At 42.5% G+C, this 25,985-nt stretch overlaps 2 protein-coding genes across 8 annotated transcripts in view; one reads left to right on the forward strand and one right to left on the reverse strand.

Annotated features, from left to right (window-relative positions):
* Positions 1-1,241: 1,241 nt before the first annotated feature.
* Positions 1,242-25,595, forward strand: rfx2 (regulatory factor X, 2 (influences HLA class II expression); the record flags this gene model as incomplete). Of its 5 annotated transcripts, XM_084548155.1 has the most annotated exons (18): positions 1,242-1,358; positions 10,797-10,905; positions 11,580-11,669; positions 12,764-12,846; positions 13,417-13,690; positions 14,816-14,890; positions 15,728-15,909; positions 16,118-16,237; positions 16,609-16,730; positions 16,832-16,950; positions 20,093-20,205; positions 20,303-20,451; positions 21,192-21,289; positions 21,543-21,692; positions 21,790-21,998; positions 22,111-22,264; positions 22,385-22,427; positions 23,094-25,595. In XM_084548155.1, the coding sequence occupies 17 exons, from the start codon at positions 10,798-10,800 to the stop codon at positions 23,213-23,215; spliced, it is 2,211 nt and encodes a 736-aa protein (XP_084404281.1). In that variant the 3' UTR covers positions 23,216-25,595. The 5 variants fall into 5 exon arrangements, with proteins under 5 accessions (XP_084404281.1, XP_084404282.1, XP_084404283.1 ...); XM_084548156.1 differs by lacking the exon at positions 14,816-14,890; XM_084548157.1 differs by lacking the exon at positions 11,580-11,669.
* A 23-nt stretch (positions 25,596-25,618) lies between these two features.
* The window catches only part of fcho1 (FCH and mu domain containing endocytic adaptor 1), a 65,131-nt gene continuing 64,764 nt past the window's right edge, over positions 25,619-25,985 (reverse strand). For all 3 annotated transcript variants that reach the window (XM_084548152.1, XM_084548150.1, XM_084548151.1), the window contains one exon: positions 25,619-25,776. In XM_084548152.1, coding sequence (XP_084404278.1) covers positions 25,748-25,776 — 29 coding nt within the window. In that variant the 3' untranslated portion in view covers positions 25,619-25,747. The remainder of the gene's footprint in view (positions 25,777-25,985) is intronic.

Genomic DNA, 25,985 nt, shown 5'->3' on the forward strand with positions numbered 1-25,985 from the left:
AATGAATGAATATCCCCTTTCCCCTCTGTAAAAGACAGAAGTTTCTATCATTTTGTCAAATTTAATCAGAAATTTGTAAATATATCATGTTCATAATGAGAGATTAAGTTAATTAAAACTGACCAGACGTTGCTTCGAAAAAATATATCATGGGGTGTAATGTCATTTTCACGAAAAAGATTAATTAAGAACATAAAAACAGAATGAATTGACAACTTTGATGTCTTAATCTGCAGTGCCAAAAAGGATAAACATAATACCCTCTGGTCTCATTCTGCCCTACAGTAAATGCTTTATAATTAAGTCATGATGTTTTATGTAAATTAATTGATGCTTAGCCAATTTAAGTGGAGACAAAATAATAAAATAAATCCAAGGGAAGACTTCTAAGATATCTGAGACTTGCTCATGTTTTGGACAGTATCTGCATTATCTGAGTAAAATATTGTTCCTGATAAAAAAAAAATAAATTGAGTCACCTGGCCACCTTTTGTGTCACAGTTTAGATATTTGCTGCCACCGTGTGCTGAAATTGTGAAATGGCTGATTGCACTGTTGAAAGAAGAAGAAAAAGAAGAAAAAACATTCACAATATTAATATATAACATTTTGACTGTTTTTTATTTTAAACTAGAAACCCCAGATAGATACATAATGTGTATATACATGTATCAGAGCAATAAAACGTTTCAGCGGGTCATAATGTGAGAACACATGCGCACTAAATGCATAATTCTGGGAGTTGTTTAGGTTTTTAGGAATGTTCGGGGCCTGCTCGGTTATCTTAGTTTAACTAAAGTTTAATTAAAGTGTTTAATTATAGATTAATATCTTCAAGAAAGTGAGAAACTTAGAAAATTCGACTTAGATTTTCTGCCAAAAAAAAAAATGTTGATCCCGAATCAGACTGCAGACAACATGGACCCCAAATGTCATCACAGCATGTCAATTAAGTGATTTATTGTGCTTTAATTAATTAAACATTGGTAGGGAGATTGCAGTCTATAATTTATTTTATTTATAATTTTACTGCGCTCACGTCTATCTAATGTAAATTACGCACTAATAGCACCCCCCAGCGGTTAGGAGGGAACTCACAGCTTTAATTAAACTGGGCGGAACGATTGTCCGTTTGGCCCCTCCCTTACATAGTGAGGGCCCTGACGTAGGCGTTAGAGGGTAGCAACAGTTGCCTCGAGACCCCGTCGCGCTATAGTGACTGTAGCCGTGGAGACAGTTACTTACCAACGGGCGCAACACTCAGCAACAGCAGCAGCAGCAGCATCTGGAAGTCACCGAGCGAGTGGGAGAGAGGGGAAAGAGAGCAGAGCCAGGGCAGAACTTTTCTCAAGGCAAAGGTGATTATGTGCTTGTAGAATTTAGCAACTGAATTTGTCTTAATTTAGGAGGAAAAAAAACTCGGTCTGGGGTCGAACGCGTTGCTTAGCAAGTCTCGTTTTCCACAACACAACTTTCCCTTCTTTGTGGCATCCGCCTCAAGTTGAGAACAGCTTCTCCATTTAACTGCCGTTCACGTAGTTCTGGCGACAGACTTTTCACGTCTAACGTCCGCCAGAGGATCTATTTTCACTCCTGCCACACTTTGCTTAAACGTTATAAGCAGCGACGGCGCTGCTCCAAAATTTGATTCAGTATCACTTTACACTTGTTGCTACGTCGTGTAGAGTGTGTGGAGACGTGATCGCACTTCTTCCAGCTCTCAAACCCAGCAGCAGCAGCAAGCAGCAGCAAGCAGCAGCGGGATGGACGGCTACCGAGTCGAGCTAATGCTAATGTGGACAACCAGCTGCAGCCATGAGTGCAAGTTCGCCCGTGAGTTTTTAAACGTTTGTCGCGTTGCTAACGGCAGCTCCGTCTTGTTCGCTGCAACACGGACAAACCTCGGCCTTTGAACGCCTTTCCCCGGGTCAAGCAGGTGGAGATTCGTCGCTAGCTTGCTAGCCTTAGCAACGTTGGTTCTGTTGCTCTAACTGTAACCAACGTCCGCTGCGGGCAAGCGTGAACTCATCACGGTGATAACTTTGACTCCGGCAGGCGGTTTAGCGTCTCTTTTTAACATATTTTTCTCTTTAAAAAATATGTTTTTACTGTAAATAATAACGCCGATTAACACAAACACTGACATATAAACTTTGGTTGGCGACATTCACCGTTACACCGTCAGAAAACCTGCTCTCTCTGAGAAGCTTGTTAAAAAGTCAAAACGAAATAATCCCATTACATAACGTCTGCTGTCAAAGTTGTATTTTAAAGTTAATTTTTTTAATATTCCATCATATGAAAACCAGGATGTGTTACAGCTAGATGGTGCTATGATGGCTCTGTTATATTGCTTTTTTTTTTTTTTTTTTTAACAGTCTTAGATGAGAAATATGCTATTTTCTATGTGTTTTCTATGCATGCAATATACACTCTATAGAAGTAATAATTAAACGGGCATGATCCGTATCCTTGCACTCATTTCTTCGCTAGTAACTGAAAATAATCTGCCGATATTTGCAGTTGCTCTCCTGCTATACAAATCAAACACACCCTAAGAAGCCAGTTGTTAACGAACAGTCAAGTTGTTCTCTTTGGCACAGCTTCATTGTTCAAATGGCAGGTCTCATTAAGGTTTGACCCCTCTGCAGAGCTCATATTAATCTGTGCAATAGCTTTAAAAGGAAAACAAAGAAAGAAGTCGACCCCCCCCTGTGATTTTAAGTTCCCTTTTCATTAGTTTTACAGTGAGCGTGCGGCTGGTTTTTCAGCACTTTGCGTACCCTTTTCCTCTTTTTGGGATTGTGTCTTTTTTTTTTTGTCCCCGGAGAGACATTAATTCTAATGAACTATCTTTTCAGAGACAGCTGTCAGGTGCTCGGTCATTTGTAGTGTTTGCTATTGAAGCATCAGGAAGAATCTTTGCAGCGTGAAAAATGTCTCTAATTAAAGCCCTTTCTGCTTGCAGCTGATGAATTGAGTAATGAACTTTAAAATGTGTATTTACATAAAGTATTCAAACGAAGAAATTTGAATGATTAATTCAAGGAGATGTATTATTAATGAAGGCTCATATCTATTACGTTTTTTGGTAAAAAGGGGTCAAAGTGTAGGCCTGACTGTGGTTATATTAATCATAATTAATATCTGGACCGTACAGTATGTTAAAATCTTCATGAAGCTTCATTACGTCATGATTTTCTTCCCTTTTTACCACATTATTCGAGGGAAACTATGAATGCGCAAGACCTAGCCTGTTTTGAAGTGTCATATAACGAAACTCCAGTTTGATTGGTCAGACAACTCTCCACGGCTACAAAGAAAATAAAGAGATGACTCTGCTGAAACTGCGTGTAACCCCCACCAACCCCACCTCCCAATTTGAGCGTGACACTGTTATGTTTACATGGCAACTTGATATACAAATACACCCAAGTCATGGAAAGAAAGGGGTTGGAGTGGGCCAGGGGGCGAAGTGTTATTCTTTTAAAAGTCAGTGTTTCTAATCAGGTTATTTTCATCTCCCTCTTTGTGGTAGGAGCGCATAGTTTTGGCTTGCAGAGGCAGGTCAGAAAGAAAAGGTGCTTAGAGTGGGAAGTGGCCGGTAGTTGGAGACTTATTTATAATGTTCTTAGTGGCTTGTGAAGTGTGGAAATTATTTATGAGAATGTTGGTTTTAAGATGAAGGTTGTAGACGTCTTGCCATCTGTCCGTATCTTGACTCTCAGCGACGGAGCTTGTCTGCATTGTCCTTGCCTGCAGCTTGTGATCGTCATGCTTTAGGCCTGTGATTTATAGAAAATTACGCTCCTTCTTTATAGGCCTTCTTTTTAGCCATCTGGAGCTTCTTGTGTGATTTTTTGCATAGCAGTGTCCACCGTTGCCCATGTGCCATTTTGAGTGTTTAATGGACCCATGTGTGTGCGGTACAGTTCAACTATCAATAGGACAGCTGCAGTGGTCTCCTGGGCAAGGGGTGACCTGACACAGCTTTCAGTCACATGTTCTGGGCATGTGTGTGTGTGTGGTGTGCGAGTTTGCGTGTGCTTTGTGGATGTGCTTGGGTGTGTTTGCTCAGTCTGTATTTAGCTTATCTTGATGAGGCCCACTGTTGCCCCGGGGAGCAGTTCTCAATCCAATAGCCAGCTACAGATATAGACCTGCTCCCTGCCATCCGCCTGGCTGCTGTTGTTTACAGCTGATCATATTCGTATAGGACTGCATTTACCCCTTGCTGTGATAAGTGAACTGCTGGAAATTTTGAATATGTTATTGTTTGATTTTTAACATTGTTTTAATGGGTTATACCATAACTCAAGTCAAAGGCATGTCAGGAAATCACAAAGCAAGGAAGACAAACCGAGAGGAGAATGCCTCGTGGGGCTTGTTAAGTGGAAATTAATAGTGCCATTTGTACACATGAAATGTTTCAGTTTCATAGTCTTCATAATTCATCTATTTGTTAAGGACGTTTTATTTTAAGTGACGTCTCGTTAACTGTTAAGAAGAATTTGTTGAAAGGGAAAATCAAGTATCCGTGTGACTCTCGCATTAGGTGTCCCAGCTCTGAAGATTTTGGAAATCATTGTAGGCTTACGCTGCTAGGATACAAAGAAACAAATCTTGTCATATACTAAAAAAAAAAAAAATGCTGCAACTGATTGGCTCTCGTGCAGAGGCAACAAGTTGAAACTCGTTGTGAAATGAAATGTTTTTCAGTCTGTCTGTGTGTGTGTGTGTGTGTGTGTCATCAGCAGCATTCTTAACATTCCACCTGTTTGTATCGTAGCTACACGACTGGTAATTAAATTTCCTGCCACAAACGACAGACAAGGCATTTGCATTTGCATTACAATGACTGCCCCCCCCTCCCTTCCTTTCATGCGGGGACAGTCGCAGATCCCCTTTCGCTCTTCACTTACTTTCTTTCGTACTTTTAGTCTAGTTTGCTGAGAGATGTGTATTTAGCTAAGAAGATGTTCTGTTAGTGCATGTCTGCTTTGAAATATTGACTTTAAAGATTTTTCTGTTGACCCAGTATTTCACACAATTTAAGAAGAATCGTTTAAATGAAATCTGGTGGGGAGCAGCTGCACAGGATGCATAGGTGGAGACCGATCTACTTCAGATGAACGTGTTCAACAGTGTAGCCTTCAGATCCCGATCTTTGTCTTTAAGAACCCTCTCGTTCCACTAGTTGCAGTTAGAACAAATGCTAATGTTGCTACGTACCATACAATATGGTATAAATAGCATTGTATACTAATTGCTTCCATGTTAGAATCGGCAGCATTCGCGTTGCAGATTGTAAATCAGGATGTCAGTCGTGCTGTCGCCGCAGTTTGCAGGACTCACACTGTTGACACATCTTGATGCAGATTACCGTGCACTTGATAGATCTCAAGTAGTTTGATGCTTAATGTTTTAGAAATTACACTGAATAAGTGTAAACAGTATAAAAGCATACAGTTTCATTGGTTGTGGCTGCTGGTTGCAGAAGAAGATGATTTAGAATTCACACCTAACCTCTGTAATGACTTGTGTAGGAACCATTGATTCAGTGCCAATACGAGGACCGTCACACTATTTACGCCCACTCTATTTTTAGCTATAACGATCGCAAGGATGGAGATTTGCCTCAACTCGGGCTGTTGTCAGCAGTTTCATTCGCAAATAGATTTTTGCGATTGGCTGTGATTAAATATATTTGTGTGAAAGAGGCTTTAAATACTTAAATACGAGTCTGATGGTAAGCAATCAGCTGGTGCAGTATTCACAGCATGAACAACAGATACTTGGATCTGTCTCAGATTTAAAGCATTACCCGGTGACTCATTGTTCGTGTCAAGTGGTGCCTGTGAAAGCATAGTGTAGATACAATATGATGATTCTCAGTGTCATAACTCTATGCGGGGACTGCTTGCCAAGAAGGCAGACTCAAGTGCAACACAACCCTTATCTCAGGTTCATCGGTCAAGATCGACGGCTGTATGCTGCCAGCATTTGAGGTCATCTTTCCACAATGTGTGGTTCCCGGAGAAATAAAACTCCCAGGTCCACAGGTTGGAAACACGCCTTAGTTAGTGAGTGCATCTCTAATGAGTTTTATTTTAAATCCCCAGAAGAAGATGCAAGTCTGGGCTACTCCCAAGTCGTCAGTCGACAGGTTTTGATTTATTTAAGTCATGTTGTGAGTACTTGAGACAGGAACATTTACAGCTGGTGGAGAAATCATGTTTTCAGTTTGTTTGGGTGATTAGAATTTTTATTTTTTTTGCATTTTGTGTTTTAAATTCAACAAAACGAAAGACTAATGCAGCACTGACAGGGTATGTTCTCTCTGTGCACTCTGGTTTGTGAATAAAATAGATATTATGCAAGAATCCCAACTGCAGTGTTAGCATTTTCCAGTTTCTCCTCAAGCAGCCAAGTGACGAGTGCATTTGTGTCATCAGTGTGGCAGCGTTGAAGCCCTTTAGACGTCATGAAAGATAGAGACTTCACACAAACGTGGCGATAGTCCGATTACACTCCCAGTTGTGCAACCCCCCCCAATCTTTTCCATCCCTGTCTTTGTCGTTGTTTCCAGTTTGCCTTCTCAAAATGTGCAGTTTTAAATCTTCTGTCTCCGTCTCAAGACGTTAAATGGAAAAGATAAGGGTTGTGTGTCAGAGGGGCAGTGGAAATCTGGAAAGGGTTAGAAGAGGTAGGGCGTTGGGGGAGGAAGTTGCTAGTGTAAAGCCTGGGCGAACACACAATCTCCATGGCAACAGTTTGATCTTTCTGTCTGTGGCTGTCGGGCCTGCAGGGCACATGGTGACGGAGTGGACAGGTTGCGCTGATGACCAGAGGTGGGGAGGTGAACTGGGGAGGGGAGGAGAGGAGTATGCTTGGATCAGAGACAGTGGTCTGTGCCTGCCTTCTCTTTCTCTCTCCTTCTCTTTCTCTCTCTCTCTCTCCTTCTCTCTCTTTTCCCCTCCCTTCAAACTCTGCCATCTGCAGACCCCAAGAACGGCTTTGATTGGATTAGCCATGAATTAATGAGACAGGCTTGAAGAACAGCCTCTGTTGTGGAAATCTCTTATCATATCTTAATTCGCTCTTTGTGTGAGCACGTGTGCCTGTCTGATCTTACAGGTCCTTTTAATCAAATCAAAGAAAAGACGTAATCTTTCTTTTTTTTTTTCAAACCCACAAATGGCAATGAATTTGTTTAAAATAATACAATTGACCAAACAATTTCTCAAATTAGGAAGCATGTGTTGAAGTCCAATCTGACACCTGTTGCTTTTTCTTGTAAGATCTATTAAGACAGAGAAATACAACTGCATAGCGTGGAATCAATGTCCTCTATAGATGTCCCTTTAAATGCAACAAGTGTCGCCTCTGCTTTATTTTATTTTACCTTCCACTGAGGTGGAAAAAAAAGTATTGCTCTGCTGAAGCTGTTTATTCTCTCTTCTGTCCAAGGAACTTTGGAAAGACTCAACCTGTATTTGGAAGTGTTGTTTTCAGCAACCTTGAAGAATAGACTGTTGTCTCCTTGATGGCTTAAACATTCCTCCTTTTTTTTTTTGACCACCAAGTAGTTACAAAAACAGAACACTTCATCTTGTCCTACTCAATCTACTCATAACCAGTATAAAGTCTGTACATTTTTATAAAGCTATAACGGGGAAATAACTCTTGCTCCATGTCCCCCGGTGTCTGAAATTAATAGCTCGCATAGTATTTACTGTTGTAAGTTTCTACTTAGTGTGAGATAGAGGGATCAGGTGGGGGGATGGCATTGTTTGGTTTGGGAAGTATTCTGTTGGTTGCATGGCAACAGGCTCCTGGAAACGGGAGTGGACGGTGTTGCCACTAGCAACCGTTGTTGCTCTGCAAACAATGTGGGCCAGTGCAAACACGAGCCAAGACTGTGGGCTCCTGCTTTTAATTGAACATCTGTATGTGTTTTTCTCTGATTGAGTCCTGTTTAAGTTAGATTAGTCAGTGACAGATGTTTAAATCTTGTGTGCTCTGTTAACATTATAGACGGTATCGTTCATGACAGTTTGTAAGTCCTTGGTGTTCTCAAAATGTGTCTTTAGTTATTTCGGCGTAGCTTTTTTAAAAACAACGTATTTCCTGAAAGGAAGGGGTGTTGTTGTAATGTTGTTAAGTGCTGATATGGGATTTGCCTGAATGAAACCAGGCTCACGGTCGGTCCTGATGTGAAAAGAGAGTTGTGTGTGCGAAGATGTCTCGGAGTTGGAGGCAGAAAGGTCTGGTCCTAAACCAGCAGCCCAGACTGAGAAGCGGACTTACAGCGGTGTGCGCTGCCTCATGCTGCGTTCTACCTTTATGCCTTTCAGAGCTGCTGGTGGGAAATTTGTGTGGCTTTTAACCTTCCCTGTGCACTAAGCAGAAAGACTCCTCTAAGCCTTCGTGTACTTTCTCTCTCCGCTCCAAGTCAACGATTTAGCACCATTCCTATTTAAGCCGGAGCTTTAATGGATGAAAACATGCTGGTCAGTCCTCTGTTTTTTTGATCCCTCGCCATCTTGCTCTGCCGCCCACTCATTAATGGCGTAAAGAAGCCCCCCAGGCTCGTGTCACTTACTCTACTGAAACTGACGTGTCTAAAGAAAAATGACGGGATGGTTACAAGTGTATTTATAGCTCAGCTGACACCCCATGTACAGATTCCTAGTGGTAGAAAGATGGTCGAGCGTTGCGGCACCTTTTAAAATGTTCGCTCCTTGTTAGCGTCGTTCTGATAATATGCTTTTAGTACTTTAATGACATACAAGAAAGGTGTGAAGAAACATTTAATGGAATATGAGAGCCTTTACATGTGAGTGTTAATTGTGCTCTGTGCTAACAAACAAACTGGACACGGACTCCGAGGCACGCTCAGGGAAGACGCTATAGCGAACCATTTATGTGTCTGAAGGTTGACACATACCATGAATTTCAACACAGGCCTTCTCCCTCTCTCTGTTAGTCATGTAGGAGGCAGAGCTGTGTCTTTGCCTGTGGCACACACGGAAGATGTCGGTGGTGGCACACCCAAGTCTGTTGTTTTTTTTTTTTTCAGTTTCAAAGGTGCACTCTTTCATTTTATTGCACCGCCCAGCGATCATCCCCCGCCAAACTCTACATGTCCTCCCAAGTTACTGTTGATGACTAAAACGTGTTGACAGTTTCGTTTGAAATAGTTAGTTTTATGGTGCTTTTATGTGTTTGTGTGCTGTTGATTACTAAAACAAAGTATTGTATCTTAGAGTTGTTAATCAGATTTTGCTTACGGTTTGTATTCGTTTATATTTTGTACTGTACCGTCGTAGTTTCCTTGATTCTGATTCGTTTTGCCCGTGTTTTTGTAGGTCTTCCCAAATCTCCCCCCTCCCTTTTCTATTCTAGGTCACATGTTAGATTTGTCGATATTTCTGTCCGCTCTGTGTTCAACTTATCAGGAGATTTTACACAGCTCTAAATGTGTATAAATGAATAAGTAATCTACGTTTTAGTTGAAAAGTTTAGCTCTGACTTGAGAAAGCCAAGACACAAGTGTGAGTGCTTGTATCTACTAATTCTAATAACAGATTACTGGTGGTGTCCTAGTTGTGTTTGTCAGGGCTCCTCCTGTAAATTAAAGTAGCGTTATTGTGCATGCTGTGTGTGTTATGACTAATCACAGCATGTCTCGAGCAGGTTGTGTCTTGCAGACCTTGTCAGCACCACTTGCCTTCCTTTACATACTGACTTTTCCTGCTGCCCCAAGATTTCTGCCTTGAACCGATCATCAATTCAGCCCACCCCCGACTGTGCCGTATCTCTCTCTCTCTCTCTCTCCCTTATTCTAATCCTCCTCCCCCTCTTCTCTTTGTGGTCGCACTCGAAAGTTCCTGTGTAAGAGCTTTATAAAGGGGAGGGGGGGGGGGGCATTGAGGGAGGAGTGGGGGTGAGTCGGGGGTGGTCGTCATGGATTCCTCACCATAGCAACCGACAAACGTTTACAAAGCATTGAGGAATTTCCTCATATCAGCTGGATTATTGGAGCCCTCAGAGATCTGCTCTCGTTCGAAACAAACGCTGGATATCACCAGGACCCTGGCAGGGTCTGGAACCCCGTGGCCATTTTCATCTTTTTTTTTTCCTTGTCGTTTTTTCTTTATTGGAGAGAGTGGGGAAGTTATTTATTTTTTTTTTTTTTATCCACTTACTCCCCCTTGCAGTTCCATTCTTCTCTTGTCCCTGCCTTGCTCCCGCTCTTTCCCTCTCTGTCCTTTTTTTTTTTTTTTAAGAAGAGAGCCTTTGTGTCACTCCATTTTTAGCTCCCCTTTGCTATGCTGTGCACATTGTCACCCAGTGGAAAGCCGAGTAGTAGCAGTGGATTTGGCCCTCGGGAAGCAGTTCTGTCCTGGTAACTTTAGCTCCTCTACTGTAACTTTTCCACTTGGGTCTGTTCTGTCAGCAGGATTATAAATGTCTGTGTAATACTGTTGGGCAGCTTATTTTGCAAGTGAAAGGTGGACAACCTCTGGGGCTCAGAAGAGCTTCAGTGACTCAGCCTGACTTGGCAAAGCCAGAATACCCCAGGGGCACAATGAATGTCCTGGTGGCTCCATGAGAGAAGGGGTGGGGTACAAGAGCTTCATTTAGTACGGTTATCCATGTGTTTATACTTAAAATGGTTTTATTCTCTTTGTCAAACTTAATTTTCACCTTTTAAGGTACATCTTCAGCCTGTTTCCTCTTCTAATGTCTTTTTTTTTTTCTTTCTTTTTCGCGTCTCCCCTGAAATACAGCATGCAGAATACAGAGGGAGGGTCAGACACAACGACCAGCGTGGCAGCGCTGCGGACGTCATCATCGGCCCAGGCTCCTGTGGTACAGCCTGTTCCAGCCTCCCAGCAGGTAGGGTAATGCCTCTACCCTGCTGCTGCTGTAATGACAGGACAAAGTCTGTGACATTGACTTAACTGTTCCATGTCTTTTCAAAAGTTAAATTTAATAGAATGTTATTTTTTTTTTTTAAGCAGGAGTTACCAGTCACATTCTGTTCTTGGTTTCCAAAAAGAGAAAACTATAATACCCTAACAACAGATTCCTCCTAGATGCACTCATAGTTTGATATTCCACTCGGCACCAGCAATAAATGAAAATGTATTTTTAAATTGCGGTTACAATTTGTGGCTTGTCAACAACTAAAGCTGCTGCGTTCCACTTTGTCAACAGATGCCCCTTGTATCAGCTTACCATATTAACTTCCTCCATGACTCCTCTCTGACTGAGCACACCAGAACATCACTGTTACCAATGTTTGAGGCCGCTAGAAAAAAATGTGTGCTGTCAGCAGAACATATAAAGAATGGTCAAAGTTTCACTTTCAGACCATTTCTACAATTTATTTCTGCTCCTCTAAAAATAAAGTCAAAGTTCAGCATAAAACAATCAGCACGCGCTTGGTGAAGAAATATGTTTATATGTTTGCTGGTGTTGTGTTGACTGCCATATGTTCACAGTAGTGTGTTTGTGTGTAATTGTACGTGCATACCTATGTAATTGAGTTGTGTCTTGTATCCACACAGAGGGTGCTGGTTCAGGCTACAGGCTCAGCTCAGAAGGGTGGACAAGTACAGCAGCTTTCAGTACCCAGGGTCCAACAGGTCCCTCAGCAGGTACACAGTACTGTACATACTTGTACAGTGCTCTGAAAATATTTGTACACCCCTTGACTTTTTGAAGTTCTACAAAAAAGTTGCGAGTGCACAGTGTCTTCTTTTCCTTTAAAGAAAGATGACATTTATTTTTTTATAAATTCATAAACACAGAATACACAGTCTGCAAAACAAGCTCCTAGTGTTATTTGGCTTACATTTGCCTTGTACAAATATTTAAACACCTCATATTTCATTCAGGGGAAATTTACATTCAGGTTAAATAATAACTTCCAGTCTGGGGTTAGGTGGTTTGGCGTTAGGCTGACAAATTAGATGGTAAACAAGTTAAACAGTAACCAAGCCATGTTTGTGGTCTGAGATGTCTCTCCTTCCTTCCTCTGCCCTTCATGGGAGTGCAGAAAGTTCCTTTCTCTGGCTGAGCCTGGCCCAGTGCCTGTATGACATGGATATAATAATGGATATGATAACTTAATACAACGGACTCTTGATTTAAAACAAGGAATAAGAAAAAGAAAAATGATTAGTCCTAGCGGTTGGTAATCACAAGAAGCATTTTTATTTGTGTGTGACTATGAGGATACCTGTCTCTGTTTATCTGTTGCTGCTTTTGTGATGATGTGGGACCTCGAGTCATCTCGATGTGTAGCTTCTAATGTCGATAACAAAGGGAGTTACGTGACCGTCTCATTATTAGTGTCTTCTATTTTCACATGTAACAAGATTATTGCCATCCAAGCAGATTGACAGTTCATTACCTGCTTTTCAACATTTTTGTCTTGCAGCATCTCATTTAGTTGTTTTTCTATATAAAATCAAGATTATGTCTCATAAGTTAGACTCGATTAAATTTCAACAACTCTAGTTAAGTGTAATTTTTTCATTTTTTCACCAGTGGGGTGACAGATTTTTTCACTGCGCTGCATGTCAACACATGCTGGTGTGAACATGCATGCTACACATTAATGACAATATATTAATCTGTCAATTGTATTAAATTACAAATAAAAGATGATTGCAGCTTACATGTTATTTCCTTTAATAGGCCCGCTACCTCTGGGTACTCCTTTAATTGTCCTTTTGTGTTGTTGTAGGTGCAGCAGGTACAACATGTCTACCCATCACAAGTCCAGTATGTAGGAGAAAGTGGAGAGGCTGTTTATGCCAATGGAACCATGTAAGCAATGCTGCTTCAGTACTTTTTTTTATATTGCTAAAAAAGATAAAAAATTAGTTGCCGGAAGTTCTGTGTAGTAAAATGTGTTATTTTTCTTCTAAATATTTATCGCCGTTACAATGAGCCATTCTGTTAACGCAAGATGCTAAAGCGCCTATAAAACATTTTTCTTGTTAAATCACTGCACATGATATTTGGCTCCACTCCAAACGCAGAGTCGTCTTGAATTATGTATGTGTGGGTGCTGGATGGAAAGCATAATGACATGTAAGGCTTTGCGGAGCACTCTTCTCATCGTTTTAACTGTGGCACATCCAACTGCTTTTAAAGTGGCTTTAATCAAAATGCTATTAAAGTTAATTGAAACCAAAGTGATTTTTTTTTTTCCCCCCCACGGTTTGATGTGACCCAGTTATTTTGATGACATCAGTGATATTGTGGTCTGTGTCAACATGAATATGCACTGTGTCTTGTTCTTATGCCCAACATTAAAAAGATCCTCCTTCTCAGACAGAGTCATTTAAATGTGTGAGTGGTTTAAATATACTAACTGCCACGATGTCTCCCCAGCCGGACGGCCTACTCCTACAACCCTGAGGCGCAGCTGTACGGGCAGAACAGTGGAGGAAACTATTTTGACTCTCAGGCTGGTGGAGCTCATGTCACTACAGTGGTGTCCTCTGCCAGTGGCGGCGTCCCCCCTCACAGCATGGTTGGCATCGCCATGGACGTGGGCAGCAGCAGCCACATTATCTCCAGTGGCAGTACCTACCTGATACATGGCGGAAGTATGGAGGGAAGCCGCAACCACATCTCGCACTCGTCCCGCTCCTCTTCAGCTATGGTGAGCAACACCCATCCCACTAATCCTGTGGCGCTCCGCAGCATGTTTTTCCAATAAGACGGAGTAATGAGGAATCAAAAACCCTATAAATCAGATTTACACCCACCAAAAGACTGAGTGACTGTAAAAGCCACTCCTTGAACTTTGCTGAACATGATTAGAGAATCGTCTTTTCTCATCTGCAACGTGGAGTCCAAATTGTAGTTTTTCTAGTAACTGTCGTCATCACCTGAGCCTAACTGAGTTTCCCAGGAACCTGTAACCTGAGTTGAGGCCTCCTAGCGCTGTAGTTACAGAGAGAGTGGTGCAGGGCAGTGTGCCTGTAGAATCGGGACACTGGCTTAAATAATTCAGCGCTGCCTTGTTTCAGAGGTTTTCACAGGCACTTGAGCGCCCTACGAAACAAAGCAACCCCTGGGGCTCATTACCATTTGGCCAAGAGCCCTCTGGAGCTTTCTTAAGGCTTGGAACGCTGCCTGCTTCTTTTTCCTTTTCTTCTGTCTCCAGTTTGGCTGCAATACCACGTATCTTTTCTTTTTTGACTTGATTTTCTTCTACAGCTCGACAGAACGTCCCTGGTTTTGTCATTCACTTTGCTCGCCAGTTGGACTCCATTAGTTTTTTGTTGTCAAGTGATAGAATAATATGTTCTCTAACACGGCACTCTTGCTCATGTGGAAGTTACATCTTACTCAACCTGCCTTTTACTTTTACAAATATATTCCAAAGTTTTATTGTTAAACTGAGGGGCGTCTGGCATCGGTGACCTATTGTCCTAAATCTTGAGGTGACCTGTGCCCCTGTTTGTGACTCCTATTTGCATACATTAGAGTGTCTGACTGCAAGCCTTCACTGAGCAGCTTAACCCTATGAGTCCCTTGATTTGCATGCTTTTGTCAGCCAATAATGGATTTGGCTGCAACACTGACTGATTTTAATGGAAATGCAGAGATCTGGCTGCTCGCTAACAGTCTTATTTCCTTTATCTTTTTTTTTTCCATATACCCCTGCTTATTTCTGTTCCCTTCCCTTCTTTCTGTCTCTCTCACTCTCTTGCCTCCTCCCCCTTCTGTGTCCACTCTTTTTTTTTTTTTTTCTGTTTTCGCATGCTTCTTCTTTCTTTAGCTTGAAATGGCGATTGAAAACCTCCAAAAGTCTGAAGGAATTGCAAGTCACAAAAGCAGCCTGCTCAACAGCCATGTAAGTCAACCAGGAACTTTCTTTGAAAAAGGGACATGAGAGAAAAGAAAGGAAAAGCCGTGGCTGAACCTGTAGACCGTGTGTTCTCCTCTTGTTCTGCTCAGTTGAACACACTGTCTACCGCTAGCTTACTCACTCCACACTGTCCCACTGAAACGCATAATTGTCTCAATTAGTTTTCATCCTTGAGCTTAACTTTGCATTTGCTGTCACTTTTTCCTCAAGAGTGTATCTGGTATGACGGATTTTCACTTCTAAGTGCACCAAGACATGCACCCATTGGCTCTTACCACGAGGCTGTCACTCAATTTTATTAAAATGCACGTCACATTTCTGTTGCCATTTTTACTTGCTCTGGGAAATTTCTGGTTTTCATTCTTCCCACCAGCTCTTAACCTCAGTAACGTCTCACAATCTCTACGTTGCATAAATTGCAAACTGCAGATTTGAGCTGTGCAAATTCTTTGATTGTGCCATTACAGACAGTTTTGCGACTCCACAATAATGTCTTGGAGATTTGTCTGATAGAATAATGAGCACTTCAGATGTTTGAGTGTTCACTCAATCAGCCGTTCCTTGCACTGGAGTCACTTACCGCCTCAGCCAGCAAATATAAAGACTTAAACAGCCACAGTGGGAGTGCAGTGGTCTCTCTGGTGTTTAACTTACGGAAATAGGTAGTTATGTGATGTGATGTGTGTGTGTGTGGTGTAGCTGTCTTGATGTGATAATAAGATGCACTGCTCCTCTCCTTTGGTGGCCGGACTATCGCGGAGCAGAGTTTGTCCACTGTGGCTCGCTGATTGCTCGACTGTGTCTTCTTCTGTGTATTTTTAGCTGCAGTGGCTGCTGGACAACTATGAGACAGCAGAGGGAGTGAGCCTTCCGCGGTGCTCCCTGTATAACCATTATCTGCGGCACTGTCAGGAACAGAAACTGGATCCGGTCAACGCCGCGTCCTTCGGGAAACTCATCCGCTCCGTCTTCATGGGCCTGAGGACCCGCCGCCTCGGCACCAGGTAGAGACAGGAAGAGGATGAGGAAGAGATGTTGCACATGCTGGAGATGCTGATAACTGTAATCATATAACCATTATAGATGTGACGAGTATGATGATGCTTACAAGCATTGGAGAGTTGCTGATGGAAGAGGATAATGATAGTGATTACACTGATGGCAAGGCTTCTCCTCACTGGTTTCTGGCTTTTCTGTCGCTGTATCCACCAGAGGCAACTCTAAGTATCATTACTATGGCATCCGGGTGAAGCCAGACTCGCCACTCAACCGGCTGCAGGAGGACACCCAGTACATGGCCATGAGACAGCAGCCTGTCCACCAGAAACAGAGGTCAGCCATTTATAACACTGCCAGTCTATTTCCTTTAAATGTCTCTCCCTGTAACAGTTGTCTAAACTTTTCATTCGACTTGTGCTTTTTTATTTTATTTTACTTTAATCAAAGAACAGATTTTCCTGCTTATTGTCTCTCTTGTCTTCCACCTCTTTTCCTTGTCATCTGTAAGCGCCTTCCTTATTTTCCTTAACCAGACTCGGGGACGTTGCCGCTCTAGTTCCGCACACACTCCACCGATACTATTTAGGTTCTCTGTCGTATGTGTATATACACACACCTCGAAGGCAGATTCTTCCTTAATCCTGCTTTCTTAAACCGTCGAAACCCTGCTAATGCACATGTCCTGCCCTCTCATGTCTGCATAGGTTCAAGCCTCTACAGAAGGTGGACAGCATGTCTGACAACCTGTGTGGGAGCTCTCAGCACTGCAACAGCACTCCGGAGCAGTCGGTGGCCGCTCAAAGCCAACACCACCAGCAGTACATAGGTAAGAACAGGAGCTGCCATCTTAAAGTAGTTTTTTCTTTTGCTAGAATTGAAATCATACTGAAACATATATAATAACCGTGTACATCTTTTCTTCTGCAGATACATCTCGCACGTTGCCCACGTTTCCCTCTCCTGACTTGGGCACTCAGCCTCTTCCCGAGCGCATCAACGTGAACGATATCAAGAAGATGCAGACACTCTATAGAGACCACTGCGAGGTGGGTTATGTCACAGAAACACTTTTTTTTTTGGTTAATATCTAAATGTTTTTAGTTTTCTATAAGTTTTATAGTCCTTTATATTCAGACTTGCATCAGAGCACGTCACTGTTTCCACCACATGCTGTTCTCACGCTGCCTTCTTCCTGACTCATAGAAACGATTCAAACATGTGGCGGACACAAAAATATATAAAGAGAGCCACATGCTAATTACACATTTGCATGGCTTCACTGCCTTGTGCCACCTCAGAATTCAAAAACCTACTGAACAGGCAGATTAAGTATTCCATCTTTTATTAAGGAAATACAAGTTGACAATATTTTAGAGAAAAATAAAACATCTGCACCATTAGATTTAAACATTAGACTTAGACGTAGCCTGTTGCATTTAGTCCCAAACAGATGTCTTTCCTACAATGAATTACTTAGGGTAATTCTCGTGCTGTTCTATTTCTGTTAAAAGACCAAGGCCAACAGTGAACCAGATCTACATAACAAGTACTTTGTGCGTATCTAAAACCTCCCGTGATTCCTGCGTGCCACGGCGTGTCTAAAAACTATTAAAAACACATCAGGGAAGATCACTGCTGCGCTGCCTGACATGTTTCTTCATTACCATAATCACTGGCACTGTAGTTTGTTATGAGTCAATCCCACAAACCTCCTGTGGCCGCAAATAGTAATAACCCCCTCAGACTGACGCCCATGTCAGCAGAGCGTCCCTCCCCACAACCCCTCACTCCACCAGGTTCTGACGCCGTCCGGTTTTGTTGCGTCGATGTGAAGAATGGTTGTAAATTCAATGACACTTCTTTTATTCTTACGGGGGGGAAAAAAAAAGGAGACGGAGTGAGGGATCAGGAGAGGGAGAGCGTGCATATGGACACACGGATGTGTAAGAAACGTTTATCTGGTAATTACTGAGTGGAGTTCTGAGGTTTATCAGCGTGTGTTTGGAACCACTTTACAGACCAGAGTCTCTGTTAAAATAGAATAGAATGTTTTTATTGCCATTGTAGTGCAACGAAATTAAGGATTAAGGCTAACAGCAACAGGTGAATGTTTTATAACTAGAGCATTAGATGTGTATGAATGCTCTGCTTAAATAATCCCTATTTATTCATGATGCATACTGATGACAAAAGGCCTGAGCTCTGAGCGACACAGACAAGTGAACGAAAAGAAGCAGTGAGTGACAGACTGACACCTTGTTGATTTTGGTCTTTTTGTGGGATTCCTTTACGGTGCTCGCATTTGTTTAAGATTCACGGCAAATTGACAGAATGAAGACTTATGACACCTCAAAGGCTGCAGATCATTAATCAGTCCCTGGGTCGGACAATGAATTCAGGTAGGCAGAGCAAGTTGAAACAATGACAGGAGCGGAATAACACTGAACATCAAAATGCAGGGCCTTACAGGCAGGAGAGAGGCCGTGATTAGAGCCGCAAAGCTCCGGCTTTATCATATTATCCCTGCCCTCTGCTTGTCCAGCCTCACCACGCTCCCTTTGTTCCAGCCGTCTTTTCATCTCCATGCAGCTTTCAAGACATGCCAATTAACCTTTCAGCGCGCTGGGTGGACATCTTGGTGTCTTTGTGGTGGCCTCCCCTTGGGCCTTTGTGTTGCCTTGTCTGTGGACAGGCACACGGGCTCCTGTCTTTGTCTGCCTCTGCATTTGTGTCACTCTCAGCTCTCGTTGCGTCTGTTTAATGTTTATGCGTTTCACTTATTTCTTTTTTCTTTTTTTGTGAGCCAACAGTGACCTGTTAACACATTAGCCAAGACTTTTATTGACAGTATTTAAAGTTACAGCACAAATTAAGATATCAAGTTGGCCTGAGCATAAAGCAATATTTTTACTTTTTACCCCAGTGCAGGCTCTTTTTGAACGGGCTGTGAAAAGATCAGGTCAGGGATGTATTTATTAATGTCATGGTAACAGCCAAATAAATATTCAAGCACCAGCCGTGGCACTGAATTAATGTTTAAGCACAAATGGTTAGGTGGTTGATAAAAACGTTGAGTGTAATAAATCACACTGTAAACCACAGTAATTGTCACGTGGAAGCACAGAAATGATGGGTTAAGACTTGAGAAGCTCTGCCTGCGGGCCGCTCATCTGTCCGCGAGTCTGCACGTGAACACATGTTATTTCTCTTTAACACTTTTTTCTTATTTTTTTTAAAACATGCCGTTTTTCCTGTGTGAAGAAAAAAAAAAAAAACCGTGGAGGCAAAACGCTCTTGTTTAGCGGGGACGGGGGAATTCTCCTTTTTGTTTTGGAGTTCTGTGTTTGACCTGTTGCTGGGGGCAACTGTAAACACGGTTGCCACGGCGACGGCTGGAGAGGAAGCAAAAAACATATCATGTGATTGAAGCCTACACTGCTGTGTAACAAGATCCAGCGGCAAGTCCTGTGTCCTGCCAGATAGTGAAAGGAGAGGCTCTCTCTGAGCGGGTCTTAACGCTCGCAACTCAACGGACGCTCGATGCCCAGATATAAGGCACGGTCCAAAAATAACAAAGACACTGAGTGGGGCTCGTGTTTCGTTTGACCTGATGGACAGCCTCTAAAAACTATTGTTGCTACGACTTCGGTGTTTTACTTTTAAAATATGTGTCGAGGTTCAGAGTTTTCTCTCCTCTTTGTAGAAGCAGGTTATTATTTTCGATCACCGGCTTGCCACTGCTTCCTTTGTGCTCTTGCTTTCAAAGAGCCTCATGCATATGAACAGGAAAGAGGAAGTCACATGGGCTGGTTCAGGTCACTAGAAGTAGACAGCGGCTTGCACAAGACCAGTCTGCTTTGTAAAAACACCCGAGATCAAAACGCGAGCGAGACGAGCGATAAAAAAATAAAATCAAATAAATAAATTCCATATGAAGTCTAAATGTGCCGTCTAGAGTTCTCCTGATGATTAATGTGCAGGGAGCTCTGTTTAAGCTGGCTCATTGTCTAACCAGGAGGGCCCGGAGTGAGCGGGAGGCGGCCTGCCTGTAGAAACTTTGTTGTGTGTCTGGTTGCCATGGTTCAGCTCTGTATGTTTTGTCCCCCCCTTCCTCCCTCTCTTTTCCCTCCTCTGTTCCCTCCCTCTACTCTCCTCCCTCCCTCCCTCCCTTCCTCTTCTCTCCTGCAGGCTACTCTGAATGTGGTGATAAACCTCCAGTTCCACTACATTGAGAAGCTCTGGCAGACCTTTTGGTATGCAATACCGCCACCTAGTGACGACAGCACGACCATCCCCAACAGGTCAGATCCGCCGAACGGTGTTTCAAAAATTACGTTTCAGAGTTTCGTTTGAGAGGTGGCAGTATTTGGACGTGTGTCTTTCTTCTTCTGTGTGTAGTGATGATGAGGAAGGTATGATTCCCAGAGAGACGCTGGTGGCTCTGTGTAAATACGAACCAGTCAGACTATGGATGAGGAGCTGTGATCACATCCTCTACCAGGCGCTGGTGGAGGTCCTCATCCCTGATGTGCTGCGTCCTGTTCCCAGTCAGTACTACGCTTGTTTTTATTGCTATGCTTTTAAAATGATAGATTCATTAGAGAAAGTCCAGGACTACCGAGGCTTCTACTAACGGTGATCTTCTAAAAACAATTTATTAAGAAGTAATGTTTTCTGTTAATCATGTCAGAATTAGTTGTTTTTACAAACCAATAGTCCAGTACGCAAATACACTCACTCACCAGTTCATTAGGTAATGAAAATATAACTATAACCTGTACTGAATCTGAGGATCATGAAGGTTATAGTATTCAACGTTTGTTTAAAATAACTGCGGTTGGATTGTATTGTGTTGAACCGACACATTTCTATTATTTTGGCAACCCCAGTTTAGTCAGTGGGCTAGGCTAAATGACAAACTGATCATCCAGTTGAATTACCACCTTTCTGATGCTATTTCAACATAAACTGAACATTATAACGGTTATGAAGCTAATTTACTGAAGGACTGTTGCATTAGAATACATTTGTTTTCACTAGTGTACCTAATGAACTGGCAAGTGAGTATATATTCCGTTTACAGTCATAGAAAATTAAGAAATTATGACATTTGAGAAACTCTACAGTCAGTTACCAAAAGTGTTTCAGCTTCGGAGATGGATTTAAAAACCAACTCATATGAATCAGTTTCCATTGCTAACTTAAGTTTTACTTGCTTTCTGCACAGTGGAGGTCAAGTCATGATACGTTGTGATCCAGGCTCCTCTTCTTCTCCTTCTTTCTTCAGGCACTCTCACTCAGGCCATCCGTAACTTTGCCAAGAGCCTGGAGGGCTGGCTGACTAACGCCATGACCAACTTTCCTCAAGAGATTGTTCGCACCAAGGTGACAAGAAAAACTCTTTTTTATCTTCATCTGATGTGTCTATTTCCTCACATGTTTACTGTTAACTGTGATCAGACTCAAATAGATAACAATTTTTACTTACCCCTGATGACTGGATCTGTGTTTAAAGGACTGAAATGTGTTGAATTTACACTCATAATCTGACAGAAAGAGCCAAATGAAATACACACATGAATCGTGCCTCATCCCAGTCACCCTGAGCCTCGTGTATGTGTGTGTTTCCTGTGTGTAGGTGGCAGTGGTCAGTGCGTTTGCTCAGACTTTGAGACGTTACACCAGTTTGAATCACCTGGCCCAGGCAGCACGCGCCGTCCTCCAGAACACCTCCCAGATCAACCAGATGCTCTCAGACCTCAACAGGGTGGACTTTGCCAATGTCCAGGTAAAACGGTCTGACCTGTTTAAATGACGCCATGTGTTGGTGTTGCACAGTGAGCAGGGCGTGTGCTCACTGTGTGTGTGTGTGTTGTGTCTAACAGGAGCAGGCGTCGTGGGTGTGTCAGTGTGATGAGAGTGTGGTTCAGCGTCTGGAGCAGGACTTTAAGGTCACCCTGCAGCAGCAGAGCTCCCTGGACCAGTGGGCCACCTGGCTGGACAACGTTGTCTCTCAGGTCCTGAAACCTCACCAGGGCAGCCCGAGCTTCCCCAAAGCTGCTCGTCAGTTCCTTCTTAAATGGTCCTTCTACAGGTACGAGGGAGGAACGTCGTCACAAGTCGCTGAATTGCTTTTTAAAGCCGTTCGTTAAGATCCCCGCGGCTCCATTAGACAGTCATCTATTGATCCTCTTCTCTTCCTGTAGTTCAATGGTGATCAGAGATCTGACCCTGCGCAGCGCTGCCAGTTTTGGCTCCTTCCACTTGATCCGCCTGCTTTATGACGAGTACATGTTCTACCTGGTGGAGCACCGTGTGGCTCAGGCCACCGGAGAAACTCCTATTGCCGTCATGGGAGAGGTAAGAAAGAAGATATTTAAGCTACTCTGACGGGGGGGGGGGGACACTCATGGATAAGAACACTTTTAAAATAAAGACTAAAAACTGTTTTACTGACTGACGCTCTCGTCTGAATTACAGTTCAGTGACCTAAGCTCTATGATGCCATCGCTCATGGAAAAAGGTGAGCCGCTGTCCAGCTTTCTTGTTTTTACAAAATCCATTTAAGGCGTGACTTCTCTTATTACAATCTGCTGCTGAAAATAGTGCAAATACACCGATCAGGCATAACATTATGACCATTATGACAGGAGTAAACAACATTGACCATCTTCTGACAGTTCAATGTTCGGCTGGGAAACTTTTGGACCTGGCATTCGTTCATGTGGATGTTACTTAGACATGTAGCACCCACCTAGACCAGACCAGGCACCCCCACCCCATAGCAATGACACTCCTTGATGACAGCAGCCCCCCCCCACTAACAATATTCTGTAGCCAGACACCACAGGACGCCCTCAGAAGGCCCATGTCCATTCTCTGATGAGTCACAACTCCTTTGGAGGCAAACTACACAATATTAGGAAGGTGGTCATAATGTTATGCCTGATTGGTGTGTATGTTCTAACTGTTTAAAAGCATCAGTGAAGCTTTTTAAATTAATTTATTAATTTATTGTCTTTTCAAGGTATTTATTAACATGACGTATAGACAGAATAATACCAGCCCCATCCTTTAAACCATCAACTTCCTGACTGTTGTCAACACAGTTTCAGTTTTGAGGCAAACGTCGAAACTATTCTGACACTAAGAACCCTTCCTCCTCCTCCTCCTCCTTCGCTCTAAATAGATGCGTCCTTCTCTGATGAGATGAGCGACTTGGGCAGCGATGCCGACACGTCCCGAGGACCTACTGAACCAGCTGTAAAGAGAGAGCGGATTGAAATAAGCCACCCTCTGCAGGAGATGTGAGTCCAGGCTGACCGCCACGTACACCGGCATCTCTCTCTCTCTCTCTCTCTTTCTCTCTCTCTCTTGTTTGGGGCCTTTTTTTTGGGATGCAGCGTCTCTTTCTGTCCTCCTGCAGTCAGCGTGTGCAATGTACATAGACAAGAGTGTAGCAACGTCAGTCCTCCCCTCACTAGCGTTTCTAAAGACGGTGATCTTCTTCCTCATGAAGTTCACACGTTATGTTTTTCTGTTTGTTTTTTTTACTCACAGGGGTGTAACACAGGTCTGATTGTCTGTTTTTGTTGCAACTGTGAACGACTTTGTGCAGTACCGTTTTTATTGGATGTGTAACTTTTGAGTGGTGGTGTTTTATGTGATTCATCTTTTCTCTCTCTCTCTTTTTTATTTTATTTCTTAAATGTAACTAGCTGTGCCATAGTGTCATTTGAGTGCCTTAGATCGCTAACTTTGAAACCACCACTACAGATGTCTATCTGTCCCTCAGCTGTGCCTCTACCGCAGTATGAATGTATCGTCTCCAAACCTCAAACATTCAAAAAAAGAAAAAGAAGCACCTTTTTACATTGATTAGGTGTAGGCGTGTTCTCCTCTCCTCGTTGCCTCTGCTGCAGCTCGTAGCAAACACATAAAAGATAAAAAAAATTAAAAAAAATAAAAAATAACCAGGAAATGCAACCTGCCGACCCAAAGGACCTATCCCTCAGTCGCTCCCACCAGCTTAGCCATAGCTCTGGCCCTGTGTGTCAGGCAGTAGGACCTCATAATGTCGCAGTAGTCAGGGAGGCAGGGAGCTCAGTCTATTACCACGGCTGTGTGAGATGTTGGTTTATTTACCTCAATAGATTTCTATGCTGTGCTCCTTTTTTGGCTCAGATGGCACGAGGCCAGAATTTAAAAAAAGAAAATATGTAGCCACCGCTCAGTTCTCGTGTCCCACTTCTGTTTCCCCTTTTTCGTGTAAATAGTTCTCCACGTTCCTCCAAGTGGGTTCCCCTCCCCCTTACAGCAACAAATCCAGAGTAATCAGCTTAATGTAGACAGGATGTTAAAACCTGGACTCCGTTCACCTAAAAGGAAGCTAACTCGATCCACGTTGGAGTGTTGGACCCGTAAACCAAAACCCTTCCGCTAAAACTAAACACAGGATCTCGTTGGCATCTGAGCCGGCACACGCTCCCAGACTTCAGATACTTTGACCTCATGCTGTTACTCAGTTAAAGTGTTCTGTTTGAACTAGATAGATAAATACAGTGCGTTTTATTTGGGGAATCAGTCCATAATAAATTATATATATAAATATATATATATATATATCTTTATATGATGTAGAAAGTGCGTGCTCTGTGGCCTTCGGTCTTTACCTAATCTCTCTCCTCACGCTGTTGGAAAACGCTTTCATGTGTAATTGATTAGACTGGCGTGTGCTATCAATTTGTTTCCGATCTGAATTGTTCAATGTATGAAATGTAATTATTACTGCGGCGCTCCAGCCCCCCAGTAAAAAAAACTAAAAGAGAAAAAAAAAAAAAATCTATTTATATGAACTAATCTGATTTGATGGACTTTGTGTTGACATTGGTTCGGTTCTTTTATTTTTTTTTTCACTCCTCGCTTCCCTCTCGGATGATTTAGTTATTTGAGGCTTTTTGTAACTCGTGCCTGTCACAGTAATTTGCCTTAAAGTGCTTTGGAGGAAAAAAAAAAAATCCTTTCTATGTGTACTTTGTAATGTTTTGTAAGGCTGTTTTAGATTTTTTGGCGGAGGATTATTTTTTATTGAACTAGGTTCTTCTTACAAGTATACTGAACCCTTATTTTTGTGTATTTTTAAACCTGTTCTTGACTACACTTTAACTAGCCTAAGGACAGATGATGGTCTGTAATAAACTGCATAGTTCAGCTGTATTTTGTACTTGGTCACAATGTGTAATAAATTGTTGTAAAGCGAAAACAAAACAAAAAAAAAAAGCTTTGAGCACATTTATTTTTATCAAATATCAACATCACAAAACCTCTATGTGGAACAAACGTCAGATTTACAAACTTATTATTATTATTATTATTATTCTTTTAAGGTTTGGTAGAAGGATGATCTGGAGACACATTATTTACATAATTTAAAAAGTCCTAGTTTCCATGGCAACTTTATTCGCACACTCTTCCTCCTCCTTCGTCGTCTCCGTGAGAAGTTTTGACTTTCTCTAGCTTCCGTCTGCAGTCTCTTGATGCAAAGGCACACAGAACACGACGTGAACAGAGAAAAGAGAAACGAGGTTCCTCCTGGAAAAGGCAGAACGACCGAACGTACAATAAACGAGTTACGTTAGAGGGAGAGAAGAAGAAGAAGAAGAGGCTTGGTCAGAAGTAAGTGCACATTGTCCTACGAGGCGGAGCGGAAAGCCTGAGGGTAGGCCTCCATTTTTTTTTTTTTTTTTTTTTTTAAGTCTCTCTCTCCTGATGTTTCCGGCTCTCGACTCAGACGCTGAAAAAGTGCAAAGTTCTTCACAAAGGTCGATCCACGAATCTGACGGTTCACAAGGAGCAGCTCGCCATGTACTTCCCTGTAAAGAGACGAGATTGATGTGAAGGAGAAGAAGAAAATAAACCAAAACCAAAACAAATCCAGTTGCCAACATTGAACACACAGGGTGTCAAAACAGTGCAGTTACTTCTTGTTGAGAGGGCAAGCCATAACATTAAAACCACCTGACTAATGTTGTGTAGACACATCGGTGAATGCTGGATGCTGGTTATAATTAGTTTGGGATCT

The sequence above is a fragment of the Chelon labrosus genome, assembly GCF_963514085.1.
Source record: "Chelon labrosus genome assembly, chromosome: 7".
In the NCBI taxonomy this organism is placed as follows: domain Eukaryota; kingdom Metazoa; phylum Chordata; class Actinopteri; order Mugiliformes; family Mugilidae; genus Chelon; species Chelon labrosus.